This window comes from Malaclemys terrapin, chromosome 7, assembly GCF_027887155.1.
Source record: "Malaclemys terrapin pileata isolate rMalTer1 chromosome 7, rMalTer1.hap1, whole genome shotgun sequence".
Taxonomy (NCBI): Eukaryota; Metazoa; Chordata; order Testudines; family Emydidae; genus Malaclemys; species Malaclemys terrapin.
This window is the reverse complement of record NC_071511.1, coordinates 57,308,778-57,332,275: the sequence shown is the minus strand read 5'-3', so window position 1 is coordinate 57,332,275 and position 23,498 is coordinate 57,308,778. Positions and strand designations below refer to the sequence as shown.

General features: G+C 53.9%; 2 protein-coding genes across 6 annotated transcripts in view; both read left to right on the top strand.

Moving 5' to 3' along the window:
* The window catches only part of LOC128841354 (transmembrane protein 150A-like), a 37,832-nt gene extending 29,718 nt beyond the window's left edge, over window positions 1-8,114 (top strand). For 2 of the 3 annotated variants that reach the window (XM_054036367.1, XM_054036364.1), the window contains 2 exons: window positions 1,242-1,419; window positions 5,568-8,114. In XM_054036367.1, coding sequence (XP_053892342.1) covers window positions 1,242-1,419; window positions 5,568-5,812 — 423 coding nt within the window. In that variant the 3' untranslated portion in view covers window positions 5,813-8,114. The remainder of the gene's footprint in view (window positions 1-1,241; window positions 1,420-5,567) is intronic. The other variant, XM_054036365.1, reaches the window with a different exon arrangement.
* A 1,012-nt stretch (window positions 8,115-9,126) lies between these two features.
* NFKB2 (nuclear factor kappa B subunit 2) overlaps window positions 9,127-23,498 on the top strand; it is a 28,328-nt gene continuing 13,956 nt past the window's right edge. The window contains exon 1 of one of the 3 annotated variants that reach the window (XM_054034585.1): window positions 9,127-9,175. Coding sequence is in view for 1 of the 3 variants with exons in the window: in XM_054034584.1 (XP_053890559.1) it covers window positions 22,596-22,621 (26 nt within the window). In the remaining 2 variants the exon portion in view is untranslated. Of the gene's footprint in view, window positions 9,176-9,224; window positions 9,244-22,580; window positions 22,622-23,498 lie in introns of those variants that run through there. The other 2 variants (XM_054034586.1, XM_054034584.1) reach the window with 2 other exon arrangements.

Here is a 23,498-nt window from a genome sequence, read left to right as displayed (position 1 = left end):
GATGTCACTGGTGCACCTGGGTTTGTGCATGGAGGGGGCGCCAAGTCTCTGGGCTCTGGCAGCGGCTCTCCCCCCATCAGAAGAGCAAAGCGGATGAATCACAGATGTGTCTGTTCTTCCTCCAGCGCCCGCCAAGGGTGGATGTTTGCTCCTCCCGAAGCGATGCCAGGAAACGTGTCTGGACAGACACTGCTTTCTAGTGGTGTCTGCTTTTCTCTACCCACAATCAGGCCATCCTCTGGGAGGGGGATGTTTACCTACAGGCAGGAATAGGCTCGCCTTGGCCACCCCCAAAACCTCATGGGGGATGCTGGGCTTGCACTAGGTCTCTGAGTACCCCCAGCTCTGCGATGGGCTGCTGGGCCGTTCGTAACCAGTCGCCTGCCCCGAGCACCTGGCTTCTCTCCTTTCCCTTGTGTGATAGGTTCTGGCTTCACTGCCCGGGAGGCTGCTGTGGATGCTGTATTCCGAGGGCACAGCTCAGCTGGCTGCATTGCCCCGACCCTGGCCCCAGCCTTGCTCTAACTCGCTCCTTGCATCAAGCCAGCCAGCCAAATTCACCGTGTGCCTTCTGGGCAGCCATAGAGCCAGCCTGGTAACAGCTGGGAACATGCAGAGGCATGGGGCCCCCTGCCTGCGGGAATGCTGCCCTGCCACGCCAAAGACTAACCTGCTGAAACCGTGTAAACATGGATTCCCTTCCTGGACAGAGAACAGTACTTGGCCAGACCTGTTCCATGTCCCCCTGCTGAATCCATTGTCAGTCTGGACTCATCTGCGAGTGCTCTCTGGGGAATCCTCAGACCTCAATGTGGGGGCCCAGACAGCTCTGCCTATGTGTGAGATTTGCTGCCAGGTAGAGGGAGACCTCTCCCTCCGCCTCCCCCTCTCCCTCCTCCTTCTTGTGGTGGTTTAGACCTTAAGCCTCACGTTAGAGTCGGGGGGAGAATGTGTCTGAAACCAGGTGCCAGATGCCCCTTAGGTTCTAATTATGCAGCTGCTCATATGGTGGCCCTGGGATCCTGACTCTCCAGTTAGAAAGCGTGCGTGCAAGTGACATCTGATGCAGGGCACCCCAAGCCAGAGAGGGGTGTGTGTGTGAGACAGAAATCTGATTAGGGGCTAGAACCCAAACTCTAGAGTTAGAAAGAGGAAGGCCAGAGTGCTGTGAACTGTAGCGTCTGGGCGACGGAGTGGAGTGGGACTCTGTGTGCCCTGACCTGGTTGTTTCTGTCTCCCAGGTGGACTATGCCAAGGTGCTGCATTACATTGGCGCAGGTGTGGCATTTCCTACCAGCATGCTCTTTGTGTTCCTGCAGTCGGTTCTGACTTACCGCATGGCGAAAACCAGGGGCCGCTACTGGACCGGTCACTTGCGCAGCATCCTCTCCGCTCTGGCCTTCATCACCCTTGTCTTCAGTATCCTTTCCTTGGCAATAGGATGTGGGTAAGAAATGGGCAGCTGAGGTGTGTGAAAACGAATTGCCAGCGTTGGCAGCTCTGCGGGCTGGGCAACAAATCTGATGGCTCAGACCGTACCTAGGGAAAATCGTCACTGGCATCTGCACTGCTCGGAGCAGCCCCCTGGACTTAGCACCGAGTCTGTTATACAGACACCATCCTCCTGTACAGCCTTTAGTCCAATTGCAGGGAGAAATAATAGCAGCAGGGGGCCTGGGCAAGGGAGAGGGACCTTGGCTGCTGAGTGGAGGGGCTGTGGAGGGAAGGCAGAAGTCAGTGGCCCACACACTAGGTTTTACTGGCTGATGGCAGATTTGAGCCTGGGTGTGGAATAGCGTTCGCCCCTTTGGCAGCAGGATTCGATGGTTTGTTTCAGCACTCCTGGAAAGTGCATCCCTTGCCATGGGGTCCCCCTGGCCCTGCTGCTGGCGGTTTGTAGCTTTCAAGCAAACAGCTTTCTTAGCCCTCTGGAGTTCCAATGTAGCTGGTAGCAGGGGCAAGCATCTAAGGGACTGGATTTAGGCTCCAGGCTCCTTGTAAGTGTAGGTTCAGATCTTGCTGCTGACAAGTCACAACCTTTTTTCCGTCAGACAGTAAGCTCTCGGGGGCAGGGAGTGTCTTTGGGTTCTGTGTTTGTACAGCGCCTAGCGCCGGGGGGGTCCTGGATCCTATGGATGCTAGGTGCTACTGTAACACAAATAACAGGCGGCTGCAGTGTTCTGAGCCCTCAGCCCTCGATAAGCCAGCTGGCTGTAATGTTATTTACTGACCATCCAGGTTTAAAAGAGGGAGCTGGGCAGAGCTATAAATGTGTTCTGTGCAAACACAGGAGCAAACCCAGCGAGGTCGCTGAATCGGAGCCGTGCGGTGAGGGAAAAGGCTAGGTGGAGTTGGTTAAACTAAGGCCCTTCATGCGCAGCTAAATTAGCAGGCATTGGAGTTTATAAAGAGAGCACTAGGAGAGGTGTCTGGGGGAGAAGAAGGGAATATTGTGTTAGCCGGAAGAAAGCCCCCTAGTGTCTGGGCTGACACAGCAGAGGGTTATTTGGACTGAGGTCACGGACAAAATAGGAACCAAGGTGATGGTTGTTTGCAGCTCGAGAGCCCTTGGGCAGGATGGCAGGGGAGCCCAGGAGACGCCAGTGCAGATACCAGAGGTCAGAGGGGACTCTGATGATGCGACTGTGCCGAGTAGGAGAAGAGTTGTATAGAAGCGTGGGCTGGGTACATGGTGGCGGTGGTCGTAATGCGTTTCCTGATGCAGCATGCTGGAGGCAGCCCGTGGCTGCTCTATTTTAGATGGGATGGGTGGGAAGGAGACAGGCGTGAGCTGTGGGCATCTAGGATTCAGTGATCGTCATGTGGGGCAGGAAGTGCAGAGGAGGATCTGTATGAAGGGCAGGGATGCAGAATACTGAACGCTGGGGACCGTGAAGTGGAGTATTGGCTGGGTAAGTGGGACACATTCCCAATGCCTAGGGGGAGGTTGTGATCCAAGCCCCACATCAGTAAACTCCAGAATGGCGAAAGGGCAACAGAAACCAGTGTGGCTGAGCAGGGAGGTGCCAGGGATTGAAGAGAGAGGCAGGGGCGTATAAGGACACGAGAGGAGGGTTGGAGCCAGCACCAGGCACTGTGGCGGCTGGCGCACTCTGTGAATACCTGGCAGAGAGGAGAGCAGCAAGTGGAGAAGCAGAGACATGGCAAGAGCAGCTGCAGAGGGCTCCGGGGGCACAGGCCTTGGTGTGAGTGGCCTGGACGAATGGATAAAGGAAAGTCATGGATTAAGCACAGTAACTCCTCACTTAATGTTGTAGTTATGTTATTGAAAAATGCGACTTTATGCGAAACAATGTTAAGCGAATCCAATTTCCCCATAAAAATTCATGTAAATGGGGGAGGGGGGGCGGGGTAGGTTCCAGGAATTTTTTTTTTCGACAGACAAAAGACATTATATACATATACAGTATAAGTTTTAAACAATTTCAAACAAAGAGTTTAATACTGTACACAGCAATGATGATTGTGAAGCTTGGTTGAGTGGTGAAGTCAGAGGGTGGGCTATTTCCCAGGGAATGCCTTACTGCTAAATGAGGAATCAGCATCGGCTGAGCCCTCAAGGGTTAATACGCTGGTGTTAATGTAGCCTCACACTCTACAAGACAGCATGGACTGAGGCAGGAGGGGGAAAACATGATAGATGCAGGGCAGTAGCTGCAAACACTTCCCTGCAAAAACTGAACAGGATGATGAGCCCAAGCTATCCAGCTGGAGCACACCCCTCCCTTCTCCTGACAGCACATGCACAGCTGCATAGGTGCTGACTTTCCAAAGTGCTGGGCGGGGGGGGGGGGGGGGGTGAGTGCATGAGTGAGAGAGAGAGAGAGAGATGTGCATTGCCCCTTTAAGTATGCAGACCGCACTTCAAGTACATTGCCCTTTTAAGCAGATCAGACAGGAAGCAACAGCTTCCAGGTCCCTCCTTTCTGTCCCTCTCCTCCCCTTTGTGGAGAGGGGGTACAAAATGGGAGGGGGGGAGGCAGGAGCAGCTCCAAGGCAGAGGGAAGGGTAGGAGCCGCACAGCAGTGGTGGGAGGGCCACCTGAACTGCTGCTGGGCAGCTGCCAAGCTGCATACCTTACAGGGAATTTAGGGGAGCTGAAGGGGGTGGGGGGCTGCCAACCCCCCCGCTTCTAATCCCCACAAGGAGGGGCTGCTCTTCCAGAGAATCCTGCAAGCGGTGGACAAAGCAGGTAGCTGCCAAAGGAGTTATAAGGGAGCACTGCGCAACTTGAAACGAGCTTGTTCCCTAATAGATCAGCAACAAAACAATGTTAACAGGGCCAAGGTTAAGTGAGGAGTTACTGTAGTCAAAGAGGAGGCTGGGGCAGTCAGAGCTGGAAAGCAGTTGGAGTGGAGTACGCAGAGCAGAGGTGCACAGTCCCAAAATGAAGGAGCTGGGTTTCCCAGAGAGTTGCAGGCCAAGGCAGGGGAAAGGGGTCTCAGGGGAGGAGACGGTGGCTGTAATGAGGGGCTCTCATACAGGAGTGTGGGCAAGAAACAGAGGCTGGAGATTTCAATAAGTCCTAAGGGTGTTGGGCACCCAGCTGCCCCTGAAACTTGGTGGGATGTGAGTGCTGGATTCCCATGGGCTCCTTTGAAAATGGCCAGGCAGGAGATGCAGAGTGTCCTTGCTGGGGAGGGAGGGGATTGACAGCTGGGGGTGGGGTAAATGGTGGTAGAGGCAGCATGGGGACTTGGTGGGCTGGCCCTGCCCTCATGGGTATTCCCTGAAGTGGATGAGATTCTGGACTCTTGACACAGGGCCCATCCTTCCGCCTTGCATACCAAGCTCCCTTCTGACAACAGACTTTGTGCTGGAAGGATCACGCTGGGATGATCATTAACCCCTCAGTGTCCATGAGAGTCCTGTTCCGCCCTGGAGACTGTTTGCATTTGGCCTGGCCCTGCAGCTCGTGGGTTTATATTCAACCCGCTGGGATGGCTCCCTGCAAACTCGCTCCAAAAGGCTGCGTCTCGTTCCAGCTCAGCACCTTGTAAGCTGCCCCAGCAATAGCTAACAGACCAAGGGGCAGAGAGAGAGACGGACTGCCTGAGCCACAGTGACCCTCCGCCCTGCATGTGAGGAGCTGAGGGTCCCCGTGGCTGTGTTACTCATCATGCTCACGAGCAGCGGCATCCAGTCTAGGGCCTGCTTCTGCTCCCACTGACGTAAAATGGGAGTTCTGCCGCTGATTTCAGTGGGGCAGTGAGACTGGCACTTGGGCATTCAGGGCTTTATCCCCTGCCCTGGGGCTGGCACTGGGGGGGGTTCAGGGTTGTACCCCCTGCCCTGGGCCGCCAGACCCCTCCTGGAGGCAGGCCTAGCACTTGGGGGGTCAGGTAATTCCCTGTATCCAAGAGCAATGCTCCGTTCCCTGTAGAGGCTCTCAGTACATCCCACACTGACTCAGCCCGGCCTCACATGTCTGGGGGAGTTGCCGGCCCCACCTTTCCCGGGCTGCCCGCTGCAGCTGCCTGCCCCGCCCGCTGGAGAGAGATGCTGGTGCCTCTTGCTGTGGGTTTCCTTGACTCTGGTGCCCTCAGGTGGCGTGTTCTTCGTCCAGGAGAGTTTTGTGCTGCAGCACGTGGCCGCCCTGTGCGAGTGGATTTTCATCATCAATATCCTTGTCTTCTATGGCACCTTCACTTTTGAGTTCGGGGCCATCTCCACAGACACGTTCCTGGTGCTTCTGAAAGCCAGCCGGGCTCCCAAGAGCTACAAATCTGACAGCAGCACGGCCAGCACACCGCACGGCCACAGCCACTCCGAGGGCCTGGCCATGGTCTGAGGGGACCTGACCTCATCCCTGGAGAGCTGGGACAGGCAGATTGGCGAGACCAAAAATCCAGACATTGCCAGTGATTCTCTTGCCTTGAACATATCCAGGAACCAAAGTGCCTCCAATTGGGGGGAGGGGGAAGGATTGGGGGCCTGATCCTGACTTCACCTCCCCTTCTGACTCATGCAGACAATACACTATGAACATCTGGACCCACAGCCCCAGCATCACCAGTGCCCTTCAGGGGCTTTTTACCTCCCATCAAAAAGCTCTCCCTGCAGGAGCAGAGAGGTACTAAAAGGGGATGGGGGGAGGGGCAGGGAGTAAATGAGACTCTGAGGTGGAAGCAGGCTTAAGGTACTTGGTGCTCCAGAAGTCCTAGGGTTACCCTTCCTTGATAGTGAGACATAGAGACAATCTGAGCATGAGCTGCCCTTGCAGGGAGACATTTAGCATTGGCTCCGGGCTCGGTTTGGGGAGGGGGGTCTGCCCTGGTAGAAGGCACCTGGTACATCAGGGAGGGGAGGTAGAGGCACAGATGTTTATGCCCTTGAGGGGGCGGGGGTGGAGGCAAAAAGGACTTGTTCTGTAGGGAGGAAGGTGGGAGAGGTGGCAGCAGGGAGGGGGCCATGGGGAAGGCAGAGGGGCTGCCTTCTGGGGACCATGGATGGCACGAGATGACAAGGTCAGACAATTTTTTGCTGAGATACCAGAGTCCTCTGGGGTAGCTAGGCCTGTCAAAGAGACTGCAAACCCCACTCCTCTAGTCGGCTAGCTCAGGAGCAGTGGGGGGTGCTTATTGTAGACCAGTACCTGATCTCGCCGGGCTGATCAAGGGGGACCAGATGGTTGGAGGCAAAAGGCAAGATGCCTCTCTTCTCCCAGCAGGGTTAAGTCATGCTGGCACATCTGGCTGTGAACAAAGTCTAAGTGACTATGGCAAAGATGAAATCTGTAGCAGTTTAGGTCTTTTATAGTAGACCCCTGTCCTGTGGGCCCACGTGGCTGGTGCTTACCTGGCTGAGCTGGTGCCTGATGGCTACACAGGAGCACCATGGAGAAAGCAATCCGTGTGCCAGCCACTCCATAGTTCAGGCCGAGGCAGCACTTTAATTTCAGGGAAGTCCCTATTTCTGTGGGCTCTTCTCAGGAATGCCCCCCGGTACTGACCCGCTTCCTGCTTGTTCTCAGCCCAGATCTGGCTTACACTGAAAGCTCTTTAAGACAAGGAGCAGCTTTTCATCCTGTGTTTGTACAGCACCTAGCCACAGTGGGGTCCTGGGCTGAGTCAAGCTCCTAGGTGCTGTCGGCTGATGAACGGTAAGTTAGAGGTTTTAAGCTGCAGTGTGGCCATGCCTGAATTCTTTCCACAATCTTCACCTTCTTCCCTCAGGTCTGCATATGCTTAAAGAGTTCTTTGCATTAAGTAGTGCCCCGAGGCCGCAGCGTGCTAGGTGCTGTGCAGATACAAAGGCCCTGGGCTGAAGAGCTTGCAGTGCTTCGGGCCAGATCTGACACAAAACTTCACGCACCTGTGGGTTAGTGCTCAGAGGAGAGGATGACTTTACCCTTCTGTAGTCCTGTGTAATTAGATCCAACACGGTTCTCCTGCACCTCCTCTCACTATTGAGGCATTCAGGATACTTTGCTGTCATTAGTGAATTCAGCCTCCCAGCCCCTCGGAAGGTGGGTTATCATCATTCCCCTGTTACAGAGGAGGGAAATGGAGCAGAGAAAGATGAAGTGACTTCCCCAACGTAAGTGTACAGCAGACCCAGCTGTGATTCTTAGCACAAGACTAGCCTTCCTCTACTGCCTATGCCTTATAAAGTGCCTTGGGCACATTGTAAAATGTTTAAGAACACTGGGGATGTGATTTGAAACTGCATGCTCCCTACGGGGATGCTTTTTTGCCTTCATTACATGTAGACCAACTCCATCTCTTCCAAGGGAGGATGAGTGGATCCTAACCTAACTCAGGACATGAACAAAGTCAGCCAGTCCTACTAAGTGTATGTCATCTGGTCTCCGGAGGCTTATCCTTACGAGACCACAGGAGGAGGGGTTGGTGGGGGTGAACCTTAGATGTGTATGAGAGTGAATGTAACAGATGTGTATTTTTCCCCCTTGACAGGGGAGTTTGCTGCTGCTGTGTGTGTTAATGGGGCTCTGCTTCTTGATTTGCCCACCTTTCAAAGGGAATTGCCCTGTAAATTCACCAGGCATGTGGTTCAGAGAGGAGTGCGTATATGTAATATATGGAAAATATATATGGAAAAATAAATTTGCAATAATAAAATGGAAAACCAGCCAGGTGTGAAGAGTTCACTTTCTTCCCAGGAGGAACAGCCTTGGTAGCCTGAACATAGCAAGTACCCAAATCTCTATGGCAGTAGTTCCTGAACTGTGGCCAATGGCCCACCAGTTGCTCACTGAGCCCTTGCTGGTAATATGGGGCTGGCTCAGTTCCTTGTTTCCAGCTGTTCAGTAGCATTTAACAGTGAGATTTTCCAAAGCACTGCGCAGGAGCCCCAGGGAAAGGCTGTAAGTCACTCTGCCGTGGCTGAAAATCCCACCCCAAATATATCATTTTCCTGGTACTCCCTTTCCATGTTGTTGTCCCAGGGACGTTGTTTGATCATTCTGGGCCCTGCGATGGTGAAGAGACGGGACGATGTTTGGGTGACAGTCTGTTCAGATGCGGGCGGCCTGTGAGCTGCAGGATCCTTCTCCTGAGGCCTCAGCTTCCTTCCCAGGCGGTGGGCTCTGGGGCACTCTGCGACCTGGGGAGGACGCTGCAGTTCTGCTCCCTTTGTGCCCGGTGCCATGGAAGGGTGGAGGCGGAACTCAGGTCCTGCCTGAGTGGTGCGGGGCATCGCCGGGTTTGCTCCCCCTCCCCCGAGGACACCTGGTTGGTGGCCCACCTGAGCCGTGCAGGGAGAGGGGAATTTCACTTCCCTCCCGGAAAGGGGGCAGAGTTCAGGCAGAGGCAGTTTGCTCAGGCTGCAGGAGTCCAAGCCCAGAGTGGCACCTCCCCGTGAAACCAGCCGTGCTTCTAGCAGCCCTGCAGCCACGGGAACGCCTGTCCTTGGGCTCCGTGTTTCACTGCTCGGCCCCCCCAGCTCAGCTGCAGCCCCGCTCGGATCGGCCTCCCAAGGGGGCAAGGCCTGAGCGAGGCTCTGCCGGGGTCGCCCCGGATCTCTGGGCCGGTGGGGCCCGCGGACCTCGGAACGCGAGTGGGGGCGGGGAAGGGGAGGCCCCGCCCCGGGTGGTCCCGTGGCGCAGGAGGCGGGCTCCGGAATCCCCGGGAGGCGGGGTCAGAGACGGGACTTTCCGGGGTCAGCTGGAGCGAGGAGCGGCTGGAGCTGGAGGGTGAGTCCGCGGGGCATGGATCCGGCTCCGGGCAGGGGGGTCAGGGTGCTGTCTGGTGCCTGGGGCAGGTGTGTGTGGAGAGGTTGTTGGGGGTCAGGGTGGAGTGTGGATCAGGGTGCTGGTTTGTTACCTGCATGGGGGGGAGAGGGTGGATCAGGGTGTTGGTTTGGCACCTGGAGCAGGTGTGTGAGCTAGGGGGTCAGGATGGAGTGGATCAGGGTGCTGGTTTGGTATCTGCATGGTGGGGTGCTAGGGGTCGGGGTGGATCAGGGTGCTGGTTTAGTACCTACATAGTGAGGTGCGAGGGTACTAGGGGTCAGGGTGGGGTGGATCAGGGTGCTGGCCTGGCACCTAGGGCAGGAGTTGTGTGTTTGGGGGTGTGTGCTAGGGGTCAGGATGGGGTGTGGGAGTGGATCGGGGTGCTGGCTTGGCATCGGGGTAAGGGTGGAGGCATCTGGGGGGGTCAGGTGACTAGTTTGGCATGTTGGGGAGGGGAGGGGTACAGATTACTTTTGGATTCTTTCCTTAATTTCCAGCTATTGCCCAAGCATGTAACAAATCCGTTTTGTTGTTATCTCATTCCTGGCCAGTTAGTTGGCAGCCCTGCCTTTCACTTCCACTGCCGTCACGCCTCTGTGTGTTCCGTGTTCTAGCTAAATTTGCTTCCTCCCCGAGTCCTCTCTTTCCATGCACTCTGTGTCAGAGTAAGACGCATTTCTCTGTCTCCATCTCTTTCCTCACTCTGGATGCAGGCTCCTCCCTCTCCCAGTTCGCACTGGCCTTTGTGCCTAGTCCTCTGTTCACCAAGTCTGTATTTGCTGAAGATCTGCCTGTGTCCTCTATGTTCTAGTGTGCTAAGGTATTGGCTAGCATTAACCTCTGGTTAGTGCCTGTGACAGACCAGATTGGGGGCCCAGCAGTACAGTGTAGGGTTTTCTTTCCTTGGGAATCTTAGGTCTGACTTGATTTTGTCTAGGGTTCTGTGTCGTGTCTGGCTTTGAGTGGGGTTGCTGGCTCTGTTGTGCTGCAGGTTGATAGTGTTGACGTTGCTCTGCACAGTGTCTAGTGAAACACCATTGTGGGGTCCTGCATTGATTCTATTAGCGATTCCAGGCCAAATGGGGTCAAATCACAAGCAGAAAGAATGGTTTTCTGTCTGCCAGCCCTGCAAACTCAGCCTGGGCTCTGACAACCATGCTGGGATCTTTCCAGCTCATGTATCAAAAGGATCTGCCAGTACACCTGTGGAGCCCTGTTGGTCTCGATGCACAAGCACAAGTTTAGCTAACTGGAGTTCAGTGCTCAGATCTGTTAATGATGCACAAGGAAAAGCGCACAATTCTCCCTCCTGTAGCTGTGTTGGCTCTGCAGGGAAGGCAGCAAAGGTAGGTTTGTGCTCCCCAGCATTGTGCCAGCACCCTCTTGTGCTGTGCAGTGGAGGGGGGGTTAGGTAGGGTCAGGGCCGGTGCAAGGCGAAACTTCCACCTTGCGCCCCCACACTGATGTCCAGCCCCCACCTTCCTACGGCCAAGTTCCCCCCAGGGGCCCAGATGTTCACAAAGTGCAGGGGACCCGGGGGGGGAGGGCTGCAAAGAGGGGGGTCGTATGGGGGCTCTTCCAGGGGGTGAAGGTGGCAGAGAGGGGAGTGCATGGGATTGTTGCAGGGGGTGGAGGTGACCAAGAGGTGGAGGGAGTGGGGGTGTAGTGGCAGGGAAGAGATTGCACAGAGGCAAAAGGGGCTTGTTGCAGGGGGTGCAGTGGCAGGGAGGGAGTGGCATAAGGCAGAAGTGAGCAGGAGGGGGGCTGGCAGGCAGGGGTGTGTCTGTGCCCAGGGTTGTTGCAGGGGGGTGAAGGTGGCACGGAGGGGTTTGCACAAGGGAGGAGTGGGCAGAAGGGAGATGGCAGGTGGAGGGGGTGGGTCCCAAGGTTGATGCAGGGGTGAAGGTAACTGTGGTGGCTGGGGGGGGAAGGGAAGGATTGCTGGGTGTAGGTTGCCCAGAGGTAAAAGTGGCAGGACAGGGTGGGTTGTTGGGGCGGGGGGTGCACACGGGAGAAGGTAGCTGGTCAGTGGGTGTTGGAGGGGGTGGGTCTGGCTGGGGAGGGGTGCCTGGGTTGCTCCCACATACACCATTCCCCAGGCCAGGGACTGGACCTGCCCACCCACCGGTGCTCCGCGAGCCCGTGCGGCTCCCCACGGCCCGGCTGGTACTTTGCAGGTGGAGTAGACACCCAACTTCTCTGCCCAAAGAGCAGAGCACAGCTGCGCCTTCTTCCCTGCGCCGCGGGCTGAGCCGGGCTCTCTGCCGCCTCCGGGGCTCTCAGTGGCAGCACAGGCAGCCAGCCCACCTGAGCCTGCTGCCGCCACCACCACTGAGAGCCCCGGGGGCAGTGGGGAGCCTGGCTCGGCCTGCAGCGCGGGGAAGAAGGTGCAGCTGCTAGCATTAGACCCTCCCCTTCCCCGCTCCACCGCCGGCTGCTCCCCTTGGGGGAGGGACTAGCCGCGCTGTTGGGGCCCCTCTGGAACCGGGAGGCAGGGAGCAGAGGCAGCCTGGTGCTCCGCTGTTCAAAAATTTTGGGGGGCACCGCTTTTTGGCACCCCCAACCACTTGGCGCCCTAGGCGTCCGCCTAGTCCGCCTAGTGGTTGCACTGGCCCTGGATGGGGTGCATGTGCTGCTTTGATTGCGATTGCACCAGAAGTGGAGGACTCCCTTTGTGTGCGCTGACAAGCTAACCCTAGTTCTGCCCTCGCTGGAAGGGTTCCTGTGTGCAGAGGATTTGCAGAATTGCACATATAGAGGTAGGGATTTGTCCTATCCAGTTAGTTGCTATCAAGGCTGGGGTCCAGGAATGGAATGGGGTGAATTATGAAGAGTCTTTCTAGGGCTGATTGTAGGTGTCTAGTGATCATTTAGGGTCAGGGAGGCTCACGGTGCTTTGTCTTGCCTCATTGGGAGGTGTTTGTTGTCTGGTCTGGGTTTGGGCTGGTGAAGTAGAACTTTATCTTGTGGTGGTGGCTTTTGGGCTTGCTCTGGAAGTTCCTGACATTTTCATCTCAATGGACTTGAAGGTCCTGTGTCACCCTAGATCTGGGGCATGCCTGGATCCCTTATCAGGCCCTGCTGGGTGGGCCAGAGTGACAAGGCAGGGTGTCTAGAAAGCAGTTTATCTCCGAGTCTTTCAGTGGCAGGCTTGCATTTAGGATTGAGAAAGAGCTTGGGGAGGCCGCAGGTGGATTGGCTTGAGAAGGTTTGAGGGGCTCCATTCCTGTCTCTCTCCTGGTTTCAAGGCACCTGGTGTCTGTCTTTAGCAGTCCTGTGGCGGATGGATTGGTACATGGCTTTAATTATGGTCCTATGTTTTGTCTCTGATCATATGTTGTAACAGTTGAAAGTGTAGCCTGGGGTGCCAGATTGCTTCTCAGGTCTCTGAGCCTGTGGTTTGCAAGGGGGTAGAATCTGAGCCCGTTACTGGCCCTGGGTTTTTGAGGCCAGAAGTCCCTCTCCTTGCTGGAAAGGGGTAGAATGTCCGCCCTTCTCTTTGAGTGAATCGCTTCTGGAACCACACTGGTTGGGGGGAACATGCAGTGCCCTTAGCAGCTGGTGGGGAGATACACCCCAAACTTACCAAATATCAGCCCAGCAAACCCTTCACGGAGAGTGGCTGAAATTTGGGATTGGGATATCCTGTGGATGACCTGAAAATGGAATAGTCCTGGAGAATTCTGGACAGGTGGTAACTTGGCAGTATGCTGGATCTAGGGAAACGAAGGAGCTGCCTGGGATGGGTCAGGGAGAGCTGTGATAAATTCCAGGGATGGCATGGCTGAGGGTGGTTACCCCTGGTGATCATACACGTGGGTGGGTCGGCTTGGGATGAATGCATCGCCCATGTGCCATAGGGAATAGCCGAGAGGCAGAGCTGAAGTAGGAAGAGTTGAGGGAAACCTAATTTATAACATGAGTTCTTGATGCTCTCCCTTCTCTAGGGCCCCTTTGTGCCCAAAGAGCTGTGCAAGTTCCAGTGAAGAACCACCACTGCCCATGAGGGAAAAACCCCTTGTGGACCTCCCCCCGGTGGTGTTTCAGGGAGATGGGCTTCGTGCAATGGCCTTGGTTAGTGCATCGGGGGAGGGAGTGTTCTGTGACTGCACTGAGGAAGGGTAAATGACTGTGCATCTTCCGGGGGGATTGTGAAAAAGCTGGGGAGTTACTGCGCTGGGTGGAGAAGGGGGCTGTGATTCTGCCCAGGAGCAGTGGGTTGGGGTTCACTAATGTTTACAAGTGAAGCCTGTGCCAGAGTTTTGACAGACTCCAGCTACAGCTAGACAACAGGGCAAAGGAGGAGATTCATAATAGCAACGTGCTGCAGCCTTCACTGGACAAGCTACTAGAGCTTAATAGAGCACGTGCCTGGGGCAGCACATTGTAAGGGGCAGCATTCTGGCCAGTCTTGGGGCGGCACATTCCGGCTGCCCTGATGTGGTTCTTTCTTTTTTTCTTTTTTTTTTTGCTTTGGCAGCCTGGTCCGCAGCTCCGGAGCCCCCGGCCAGCTCCCCGTGCTCTGCCAGTCCCAACCCAGCCCTGCAGGGGCACGGACCTCCGGGGTGGCAGGAACTAGCGATCCCCGCTGCTCACGGTGCCGCCGGGCTCCCCGGGACGCGCCACTCCCCATCACCTGCACCGGCCTCCGCCTCCTGCGCCGCTCTGAGCCCGGCCCAGCCGAGCCGCCTTTAAAGGAGCGACTGAGCCAGCACCTCCTGCAGCCCCTGGGTGGGAGAGGCACCCCAAGGCCAGAGGGGGGGGGCCCTCCACGCGCTCCCTGCGGCTGCCGTTTTTTTTTTTTTTTTTTGCTTCGGCAGTCTGGCCGCCCTTTTTTTTTTGCTTGGTGTGGCAAAAAAGCTAGACCCGGCCCTGAGCTTAATGCATTGAGGGCTTGTCTACACTACCCGCCGGATTGGTGGGCAGCGATCGATCCAGCAGGGTTCGATTTATCGAGTCTAGTTTAGATGCGATAAATCGACTGCTGAGCACTCTCCCGTCAACTCCGGTATTCCAACAGAATGAGAAGTGCAAGTGGAGTCGACGGGAGAGTGTCAGCTGTCGACTTGCCACACTGAAGACACCGCAGTAAGTAGATCTAAGTACATTGACTTCAGCTATGCTATTCATGTAGCTGAAGTTGCACATCTTAGATCGACCCTGCATGGTAGTGTAGACAGACCCTGAGAGTGAGAAGGAAAGGGGAGGAACCAAGGAAGAAGCAGGCTGATATGAGAAAGGAGTGTAGACTGAGCATGGTGCTAGGAGTCTGCATTTTCAGCCTGGCTTTAAGACCTGCTCCTCTGTGGCCTCAGGCAACTCAAGGCCTTGACCTCCCTGCCCACTGAAAGGGTTTAATACTACCCGATCCCACAGGAGGGTTGCAAGTTGATTCCTTGTTTGTAACATGCCTTGAATCTGGAAAGAGCTGTCTACTTGCTAAGCACTCATAGTAAAGGTACTGTCCCTGGTCCCCATGAATGCATGCCTCGGATGGAGTCACCCTGGAGGGCCGCAGGGACTAGCTGGAGTAGTATTGATGCCACTGGTGACTTGTAAACATGTGGAGGGTGGGTGAAGTTCCGGGGATGGGGAAAAGGCAACCCCAGAGCCAATGGTCAGAGAAATTTTTTTTTGGGTGTGGGGGGGATTGAGCGTAGTGGGGAGAACAGATAATGGAACAAACTGTTTTAATAAGTTAATGAACAAAGCTGTTGATCTATAAGTAAAATCATTGGAGGATTAAAAAGTAGGCAGCCTGGATCTGTCAGAACAAATGTAACTTCTGTCTGTGACTGGATAGAGAATTTAGGGAATGCTTTAGGCATAGCGAATGTCAGGTGTAATCAGGTCCCCTTGCGTGCTCCTACGGCGAGGGGAGAGTTTGACTGCTCTGAGGTAGAGGGCTTTCATCTCCTTTTTGTCAGGTCAGAGGACCTCTCCTTGCCACACTTTCATGGTAAAATGATATTCTTCTTTGAGTGCTGGTCCCTATGGGTATTCGCAATAGGGTTGCACATGTGCTCCATGCACCCACGACCAGAAGAGTGATCACTAGCAGTGTTTGTGCCCTGCACCTTCTTGTGCGCTGAACCAAGGGCATAAGTGGTGCTGTGGACTGCCTGCCTTTTCAGTTCTTTCTGCCACTCATGGCTTGAGATGGAACTCCAACAACTGTCCGCAGTTTCTCTAGCATTCATGCCTCCTCCCAGCCTAGTGTTTGGATGGGTGATGAGCGTAAAGAGTGCTCAGAGGAAGTCCAATCCATCCTCAGTAACAGCAGAAAGCCATTCCTGAGAAAATGCTATGCCGTGAAGTGGAAGAGATTATCAAGCTGGTGCCAGCACTGCCACAAAGTTCCACGGGATGCTGACGTTTCTACCATCTTGAGTTATTGCCTCTCCTTGAAATCTTTGGGTTTACCCATTAGCTCATTGCATGTGCACCTGGCAGTGATCAATGCTTTCCATGCTCCCATAGACAACTGCTCGATATTCTCCCATCCTACAACCATGAGATTTCTGAGAGGTCTTGTCAGAACCTTCCCTCCAGTATTAGCACCAGCTTCTAACTGGGACATTAACCTAGTGCTGCTGGCTCTTATGAATCTGCCATTTGAGCCATTGGTCTCCTGCTCCCTTCTCCGTCTGTCCCCGAAAGTAGCCTTCCCAATGGCAATCACTAGGAGAGCAGGGGAGCTTGCAGCTCGTATGAACTTGTTTGTAGGGAAAGAACAAGTTAAAAATTACTTAGACAAGTTAGATGTCTTCAAGTCACCAGGGCCTGACGAAATGCATACTAGAATACTCAGGGAGCTGACTGAGGAGATATCTGAGCCATTAGCGATTGTCTTTGAAAAGTCATGGAAGATGGGTGAGATTCCAAAAGACTGGAAAAGGGCGAATATCATGCCAATCAATAAAAAGGGAAATTAGGACAACCTGGGGAATTACAGACTAGTCAGCTTAACTTCTGTACCCGGAAAGATAATGGAGTAATCAATTTGCAAACACCTAGATGATACTAAGGTGATAAGTAACAGTCAGCATGGATTTGTCAAAAACAAATTGTGTCAAACCAACCTGATAGCTTTCTTTGACAGGGTAACATGCCTTGTGGATAGGGGTGGGGTAAGCAGTAGTCATGGTATATCTTGACTTTAGTAAGACTTTTAATACTGTCTCGCATGACCTTCTCATAAACAAACTAGGGAAGTACAACCTAGATAGAGCTACTATAAGGTGGGTGCATAACTGGTTGGAAAACCATTCCCAGAGAATAGTTATCAGTGGTTCACAGTCAAGCTGGAAGGGCATATCCAGTGGGGTCCCACAAGGATCAGTTCTGCGTCCAGTTCCGTTCAATATCTTCATCAGTGATTTAGATAATGGCATAGAGAGTACACTTAGAAAGTTTGCAGATAATACCAAACTGGAAGGGGTTGCAAGTGCTTTGGAGGATAGGATTAAAATTCAAAATAATCTGAATAACTGGTCTGAAGTCATAGGATGAAATTCAGTAAAGACAAATGCAAAGTACTCCACTGAGGAAGGAACAATCAGTTGCACAATTTCTGTAGAGCGGGAAATGGGAAATGACTGCCTAGAAAGAAGTACTGCAGAAAGTCATAGTGGATCACAAGCTGAATATGAGTCAAAAGTGTAACACTATTGCAGAAAAAAGCAAACATCATTCTGGAATGTATTAGTGGGAGTGTTGTAAGCAAGACACGAGAAGTAATTCTTCTGCTCTTCTCCGTGCTGATTAGGCTTCAGCTGGAGTATTGTGTCCAGTTCTGGGCGCCACTTTTCAGGAAAGATGTGGACTAATTGGAGAAAATCTAGAGAAGAGCAACAAAAATGATTAAAGGTCTAGAAAACATGACCTATGAGGGAACATTGAAAAAACTGGTTTGTTTAGTTTGGAGAAGAGAAGACTGAGGGGGGACATAACAGTTTTCAAGTACATAAAAAGCTGTTACAAGGAGGAGGGAGAAAAATTGTTCTCTTTAACCTCTGACGATAGGACAAGAAGCAATGGGCTTAAATTGCAGCAAGGGTGGTTTACGTTGGACATTAGGAAAAACTTCCTTTCAGGGTAGTTAAGCACTGGAATAAATTGCCTAGGACAGAGGTTCCCTCTAAGGTGCATGCCTGGGCGGTCGCACACAAAAGTATGAAGGGCCATCCACCTAATTAGTGAAGCTGCACAGGCATGGCTCCACTAATTAGGTTCCTGAAACCTGGAGAAGACGCACATGTAAGGTGAGGTGGTGGCCTTGAGGGGGGTAGGTGGGAGGGGGCAGTGGGATGAGAAGAGGAGGTGGGGGGAATTTGGGACATGCAGGGCTGCGATGGCCAGAGAAAGAGGCGACTTTCCCCAGCTCCAGGGCTATGGCTGCCAGGGAGAGACGGCCCTCCTTCCCAGCTCCAGCTTGGGGGGCTGCTACGGCAGGGAAGAGAAGGAGAGCCCCCCCCTCCTTCCCAGCCCCAGCTCGGGGGCTGCTGCGGTGGGGGGAGAGAGGGCACATCCATCGCATTAGAAAGCTAAGATTACTGATATTAAAATATGAATTGTGCGCTTTTATTTGTCGAACAAAAAAAGTTCATTATTAAGTTTTTTTTTTTATATAGTGATTTTATCCAAAGTGCTTTACAATAGTTAGCTAACGGTACAAACAACATTTGGAAAAATATTACGTGGTTCGCCAAGACCCTCAGCAATTTTCAAGTGGTCCGTGGGGGAAAAAAAGCTTGAGAACCATCGGCCTAGGGAGGTTGTGGAATCTCCGTCATTGGAGATTTTTAAGAGCAGGTTAGACAAACACCTGTTAGGGATGGTCTATAACACTTAGTCCTGCCTTGCATGCAGGGGACTGGACTAGAAGACCTCTTGCGGTCCCTTCCAGTCCTACAATTCTATGATTCTATAATGGACCCTGTATGGTATTCCATATGGATAAAGCGTCCCTAAGGGTACATCCCAAGTTCATCCCAAAGGTTCCCCCTGAATTCCACTTGAATCAGTCCATCCATGTGCTGGTATTCTACCAGAAACCTCATGCCACCCGGGAAGTATCCCTGTGCTGGGGACTAGACTAGATGACCTCTCAAGGTCCCTTCCAGTCCTCCAATTCTATGATTCTAAGTTGGAAAACTTCATTTCTGGGATGTTTGGCACAGCGGTCTTCACACCCTCGTCCTCAGTGAATACTGCAGTGAATACCCATGGGGAGCACACATCCCAGAGAACTCCAGTTACTATAAAATAAATAGCCTTCCCTTTCCCATGAAAAACATTGAACGCAGTCATTCTTGGTGTCCAAGTGGGATCCTGTTGGGCCTGCACTGCTCCTGTACTTGCTGTTAGTTATTGCATGAACTCTTCGGAGGACAGAGTAGAGGGTCAGCCAGGTGAAACTGTGCAGGATACGAGGGTAGGTTGAAAATACAGCAGGATGCTGATGAATTAGACATGAGCTGAGATCAGTGATAACACATCCAGTAAAGATAAATGGTGAGGAGGCCCCCATAGGGAGGAGGGGTAAGATGCATAGATAGGAGAGGAATAGCTAGTTCTATGCATACGTTGGGTACTTCAGCAATGGATCTGGGACTGCGCATCATCCCCTGTGTCTGCGTCTCTGAAACATCCATCCCTGTAGCCTCTGGGCGCTCTTACGGTATACATCTAATGCATGGGATGCGTTCCACTCCCTCCTGGAAAATAAGCTGTATGAGTCAGCATGTTTAGAAGCTGCTGCAAAAATAATACCTGGAATACTGGGTCATATTCATACGAGCTGCAAGCATGAAACAGTTAATCAGCTTTACTTGGCACTGGCAGGCCCTTAATTGGAGCCGTCTAGTTTTGGATAGTCAGAGCAGCAATTGCTGAGCTATTCTGCAGAGGGTGCTATGTGGCTGTCGTGCTCTCACTTTCCCAAGGGGCTCCAGGCGCTTGCTCTATCCGTGAAAAATAGGCCAGGGAAATGAAATTCTTCTGCAAGTTCGAAGTTGTAGCCGTTGGCACCTGTATCGCACCCAGAACTCAGTAGCTGGACTCCTGGCTCTCTGCATTCTCCATGACTAGGAGCCCACCACAGCCTCGAAATGTGTATCTTATGGGCGATAAAAATGTCACTTTTCAGGTGGATGGGGAGGAAAATTGCTTACAAAGGGAAGTAACTAGATAGTGTACGTCTGGGGAGCTGAGACTAGGGGATCAAGGACAGGAGATGACACATCAGACACAAGATGGAAAAGGATGCTGCTCCAGGCTGCGTATCGTCTTCTGGTTTTGTAGTCTCTTCCATCCTGAAGGAACCCAAAGTGCTTACACAGGCTGCATCACTGAAATGCAACCATTTCTGGGGTGTAGTGCAGCAGCCCTACACTTGCTTTCTGTAGAATAGCAAATCAAGGTCTCTGGCCTTATCTTCAAGGGGAACCATGGCCTGGGCCCAGGGTATTTAAAAGAGTGCAAAGTGCCGGATGAAGATCGTGGTTGACAATTTGGCTCCTCTGGCACAGTGGAACTCTCTATGATAAGGGTAAAGCTCGTCTGTGCAGGAGCCAGACTTTTTCCAAGGCTGGCCCAAGACTGTGGAACAAAGTCCCTTGGGATCTAAGGACCATCCCAGACCCCTCCACCTTCTGCTCCAAGAGCCAGATGTAAGAGAAGGCAGGTCAAAGAAACACATGGAGCAATACATGTGTGTAGATGATAAAATATTCCAAAAGAACTCCACGGCACACAACCACATGACTGATGTTAGTCACGTCACTCAATGCACTGCTAGAATAAAACAACGGATGGGGGAAATCCATTTTGCCCAAAGACATTGGTGCAACCCACCCACTATCCTTTATGAAAATGCCAGCAATCCTTTAATGTCCATACAGCGCAGACAGCCTATCAGAAAGGGTCTATGGATCAGGCAGTCAAGCCTGTTGTGATGGGCTGGCCTAGATCTGACTTGCTGGAGATTGTCTCCCCCAATTCCAGAGCATGGCGAGGGGGAGCCATAATATGCTGTCCATGCTCTGTTCGTAAGCTGCTTTTGAGCAATGGCTGAGTCCCAGGCTTGCTTTGTGATGCTGGAGTCTGCCTGCAGCCAAATAGCCGTGATCCTTCTCAGACTCCTAATTGCATCCCCAGAGGTTTCTACAGAGCTCCCCTCCCCATTTAGCAGCATCTCTTTGTAGTGCTTCCATGCGACAAGACTGGCTGGTTGGACTGTGGAAGAGTTTGGCAAGTCATGTAGACTCGGGAGTGAAATGCAGCTGCAGGGCCTCACCGTGGCCATGCATGCAGGGCAGCCTGTGGTTAGACCTTGAGCAGGGGGAAAATCTCCTTGAAAAGTTTTTCCTCACTTTGACTTCTGAAGAAAATGAGTCACTGACTGTGCAATCCCCTTCCTTCCCCTCACTCTCCCCCACACACCCAAAATCCCCAGAGTGGGACCTGCCAGCAGCCAGTGATTCAGAAATTCATGGTATGAGAGCACTGAAGAATCAGAAACATGCTGCTGTCGCTGAATAGTGGGGAGAAACCAATCTGGAAAAGGACTAGATGGCACTGAGGGCTCCACTTTGATCCTGGCCCACATCTGCAGTACCACTTCCTGGCCATTCACATCTCTGATGGTTTCTGTCCCGTGGGCAGGACTTGAGTTCTGTGGCTGCAGAAGCCCAGGGCTGAGCGGGCCATGGAGACAAACTCTTTCCTCAATCTGCTGAGGGAGGGGCGAGTCACTGGCACAGGGTGTGAGGGAAGTTTGCCCCACTGCTGCTCCGGCTGTACCTATTCTAGGTTTAGACCGAAACCCTCTGTTTTTAGCCCTGCACTCTTCAGCAGCACTGACTTGCTGCTAACACTCCCCCCTCCATGGCTGGTTTAGATGTGACCAGTTCTGAGTATCTCGACTCCAACTGTCCAGTTCTGTAGCAGGGGCTGAGTGCCTGCTTCCCAGAGGGAGAGGGACCTCAATGCAGGCTGGGCACATCCCCGCAGACGCCATTCTGCTACTATCTATGGAGGGTGGGGCGAGATGGGAAAATGCCTCCTCTTCTCGCCCTGCTCTCTGGGGGTCTGGCTGGGTCAGAACATCAGCGCTTGGGGGTGGGAGGGTGAGCAGGTGCCGAGATCTGTGCTTGGATCCCCGGATGGGGGAATAGGAGGCAGCAATTGGTGTTGGGAGTTATCCTTCAGCCCTCTGTGAGTGGAGGGGGAAGCAGGAGCTGTTAAGGGTGTCGTGTCTGAAGTGGGAGGACGACCTGGACCTGGCTTGAAAGAGGACTGGCCGTGGTGGACTGTCTCAGTGCACAGAATGGGGTGGGGGGGACAGTGGCAGTGGTGTGAAGGATGGGGCTGCGGGCGGGTGGCTGTGGAGCAAGGCCACTTTTTGGGGAGGGGAGCAGTGCCAATTAGCTCTGAGCACAGAGGGTGTTCTATCCATGTGAAGCTACTGACAGCAAATCTTGGGGAGGAGGGGGAGGATTTGAGCTGCACCTCTCCTTCCTCCCCCCCCCCCCCCTTGAGCTCAAGGTCAGTTGCATGTACACCAGGCTGGTCTGAGATGTGTTCTTCGCAGTCTGGTGTTGCGTTACCTTGCGAAGGTTTCTGTCTTTGGAAGGGCAGTTCGTGAGGAAGGGACCTGTGGAGCTGGATGTAGCTGGGCATCAGGTGTTATCCCTGTTGCCTTTCATCTCCAAGGATCACAAAACACTGGACAAGCTCACCACCTCTGAAATGCAGCCACCTCTGGGGTGGAGGGGCCCGCCAGCTGGAACATAACATGCTGCACACCAGCAGGAGGGAAGAGGGGACTTAGGTGGAGGAGGCAGGGGCAAACCCATGATGCTATAGAAAGGGCCACGGAATCTTTGCTGGGCTCTCCGGCAGAGCCTGATGCCGGGATAGCTACTCAGAGCAGAAGCGAGAGTTAGCAGTGGGGAAAGCAGGCAGCCTGCTGGAGTTTCCGGCCTAGGGCAGGGCCAACCCCATCTCTGTCTCTCTGCAGAGCCCTTGGAGTGACTGACTGATTGTGAATCTCTTGTGCTCGAGGTGAAAACTCCCTGTGTTTCAGAAGGGTAGGAAATGGTTTGCATAGCTCTCCCCAGCACCACCCCCTGAGGTCACACAGCCAGCCTGGCAGCAGTGCAGCAAGCTGGCTACTGCTTTGTTCTGGCACTTGGCTAAGGAGTGTGTGTGTGTGGAGGGGCTTAGAGACTGTGGAGTGTGTACAGGGAAGTCAGCGTTCCAGACTGGCACCTGGCTAAAGGGTGTGTGTGTATGTGTGTAGGGGCTCAGACTGTGTGTGTGTGTGTGTGTGTGTGTGGAGGTGTTCACAGACTTTGGGATGTGTGCAGAGGAGTCGATGTTCCGGACTAGCACGCGACTAAGGTAGGGTGTGTGCGCGCGCATGCAGGGGCTCAGATTGTGCGTGGAGGAGAGTCAGTGTGTGGATAGTGTAAACAGTGGAGTGGCGTTCGATGTGTATGTGGGGTGAGGGGTAACTGGAGGGGTGAGTTGCAGCATGTTGTGAATAGAGCGGGGTGCGAGGGAGTCGGGAGTGCATTTTTGTGTGTCGGGGAAAGAGTTTTAGAGCAGTCTGAGTATTGGGGTCAGAGGAGTCTCTGTGTGCAGGGGTTAGTGTATGTGGTGTAGGAGGAGTTGGGGTATGTGTGTTCGAAGTCTGGGGGAAGTCTGGGTGCATGTATGTATAGGGGATGTGGAGGGAGCGTTTCTGGCAGAGGAGTGGGGGAAGTTAGCGGGGTGGCTGGGGGTTGGGAGGAGTTCGGGAGGTACTGGGGAGTTGCCCCTCAGGGTGGGCAGCGGGGAGTTGGTGGGGTGCTGGGGGGTCTGGGTAGGAGGTGTTGGCTGGGGCAGGGACAGGCAGCGAGGAGTCCAGGGGTCTGGCGGGGGGGGGGGGGGGCAGCAGAAGCAGAGGGCGTTAGTGGGCACAGGATGAGGGGGCCTGGCTGGGGGGGCCAGGAGTGCCCGGGGTAGTGGCCCCGTGGGCTGGGCAGTGGGGAGTCCAGGGGCCGCCATGGGTCTGGTTGGGGGGCAAAGGGAATTAGTGGGGGTTGGGGACGCGGGAATGATCAGGGGATTGGCCCTGCGGGGCAGGGGGAGTTAGTGGGGGTCTTCCCGGGGTACCGGGAGAGTGGGCCCACAGGGCGCAGGGGAAGCGGGGGGGAGTTTGCGGGGTGCCGGAGGAGTTAGCGGGGGCCCGGGGGTGCCCCGTGGGGCGGGATGAGTTAGCCGGGGTCGGCCCGGG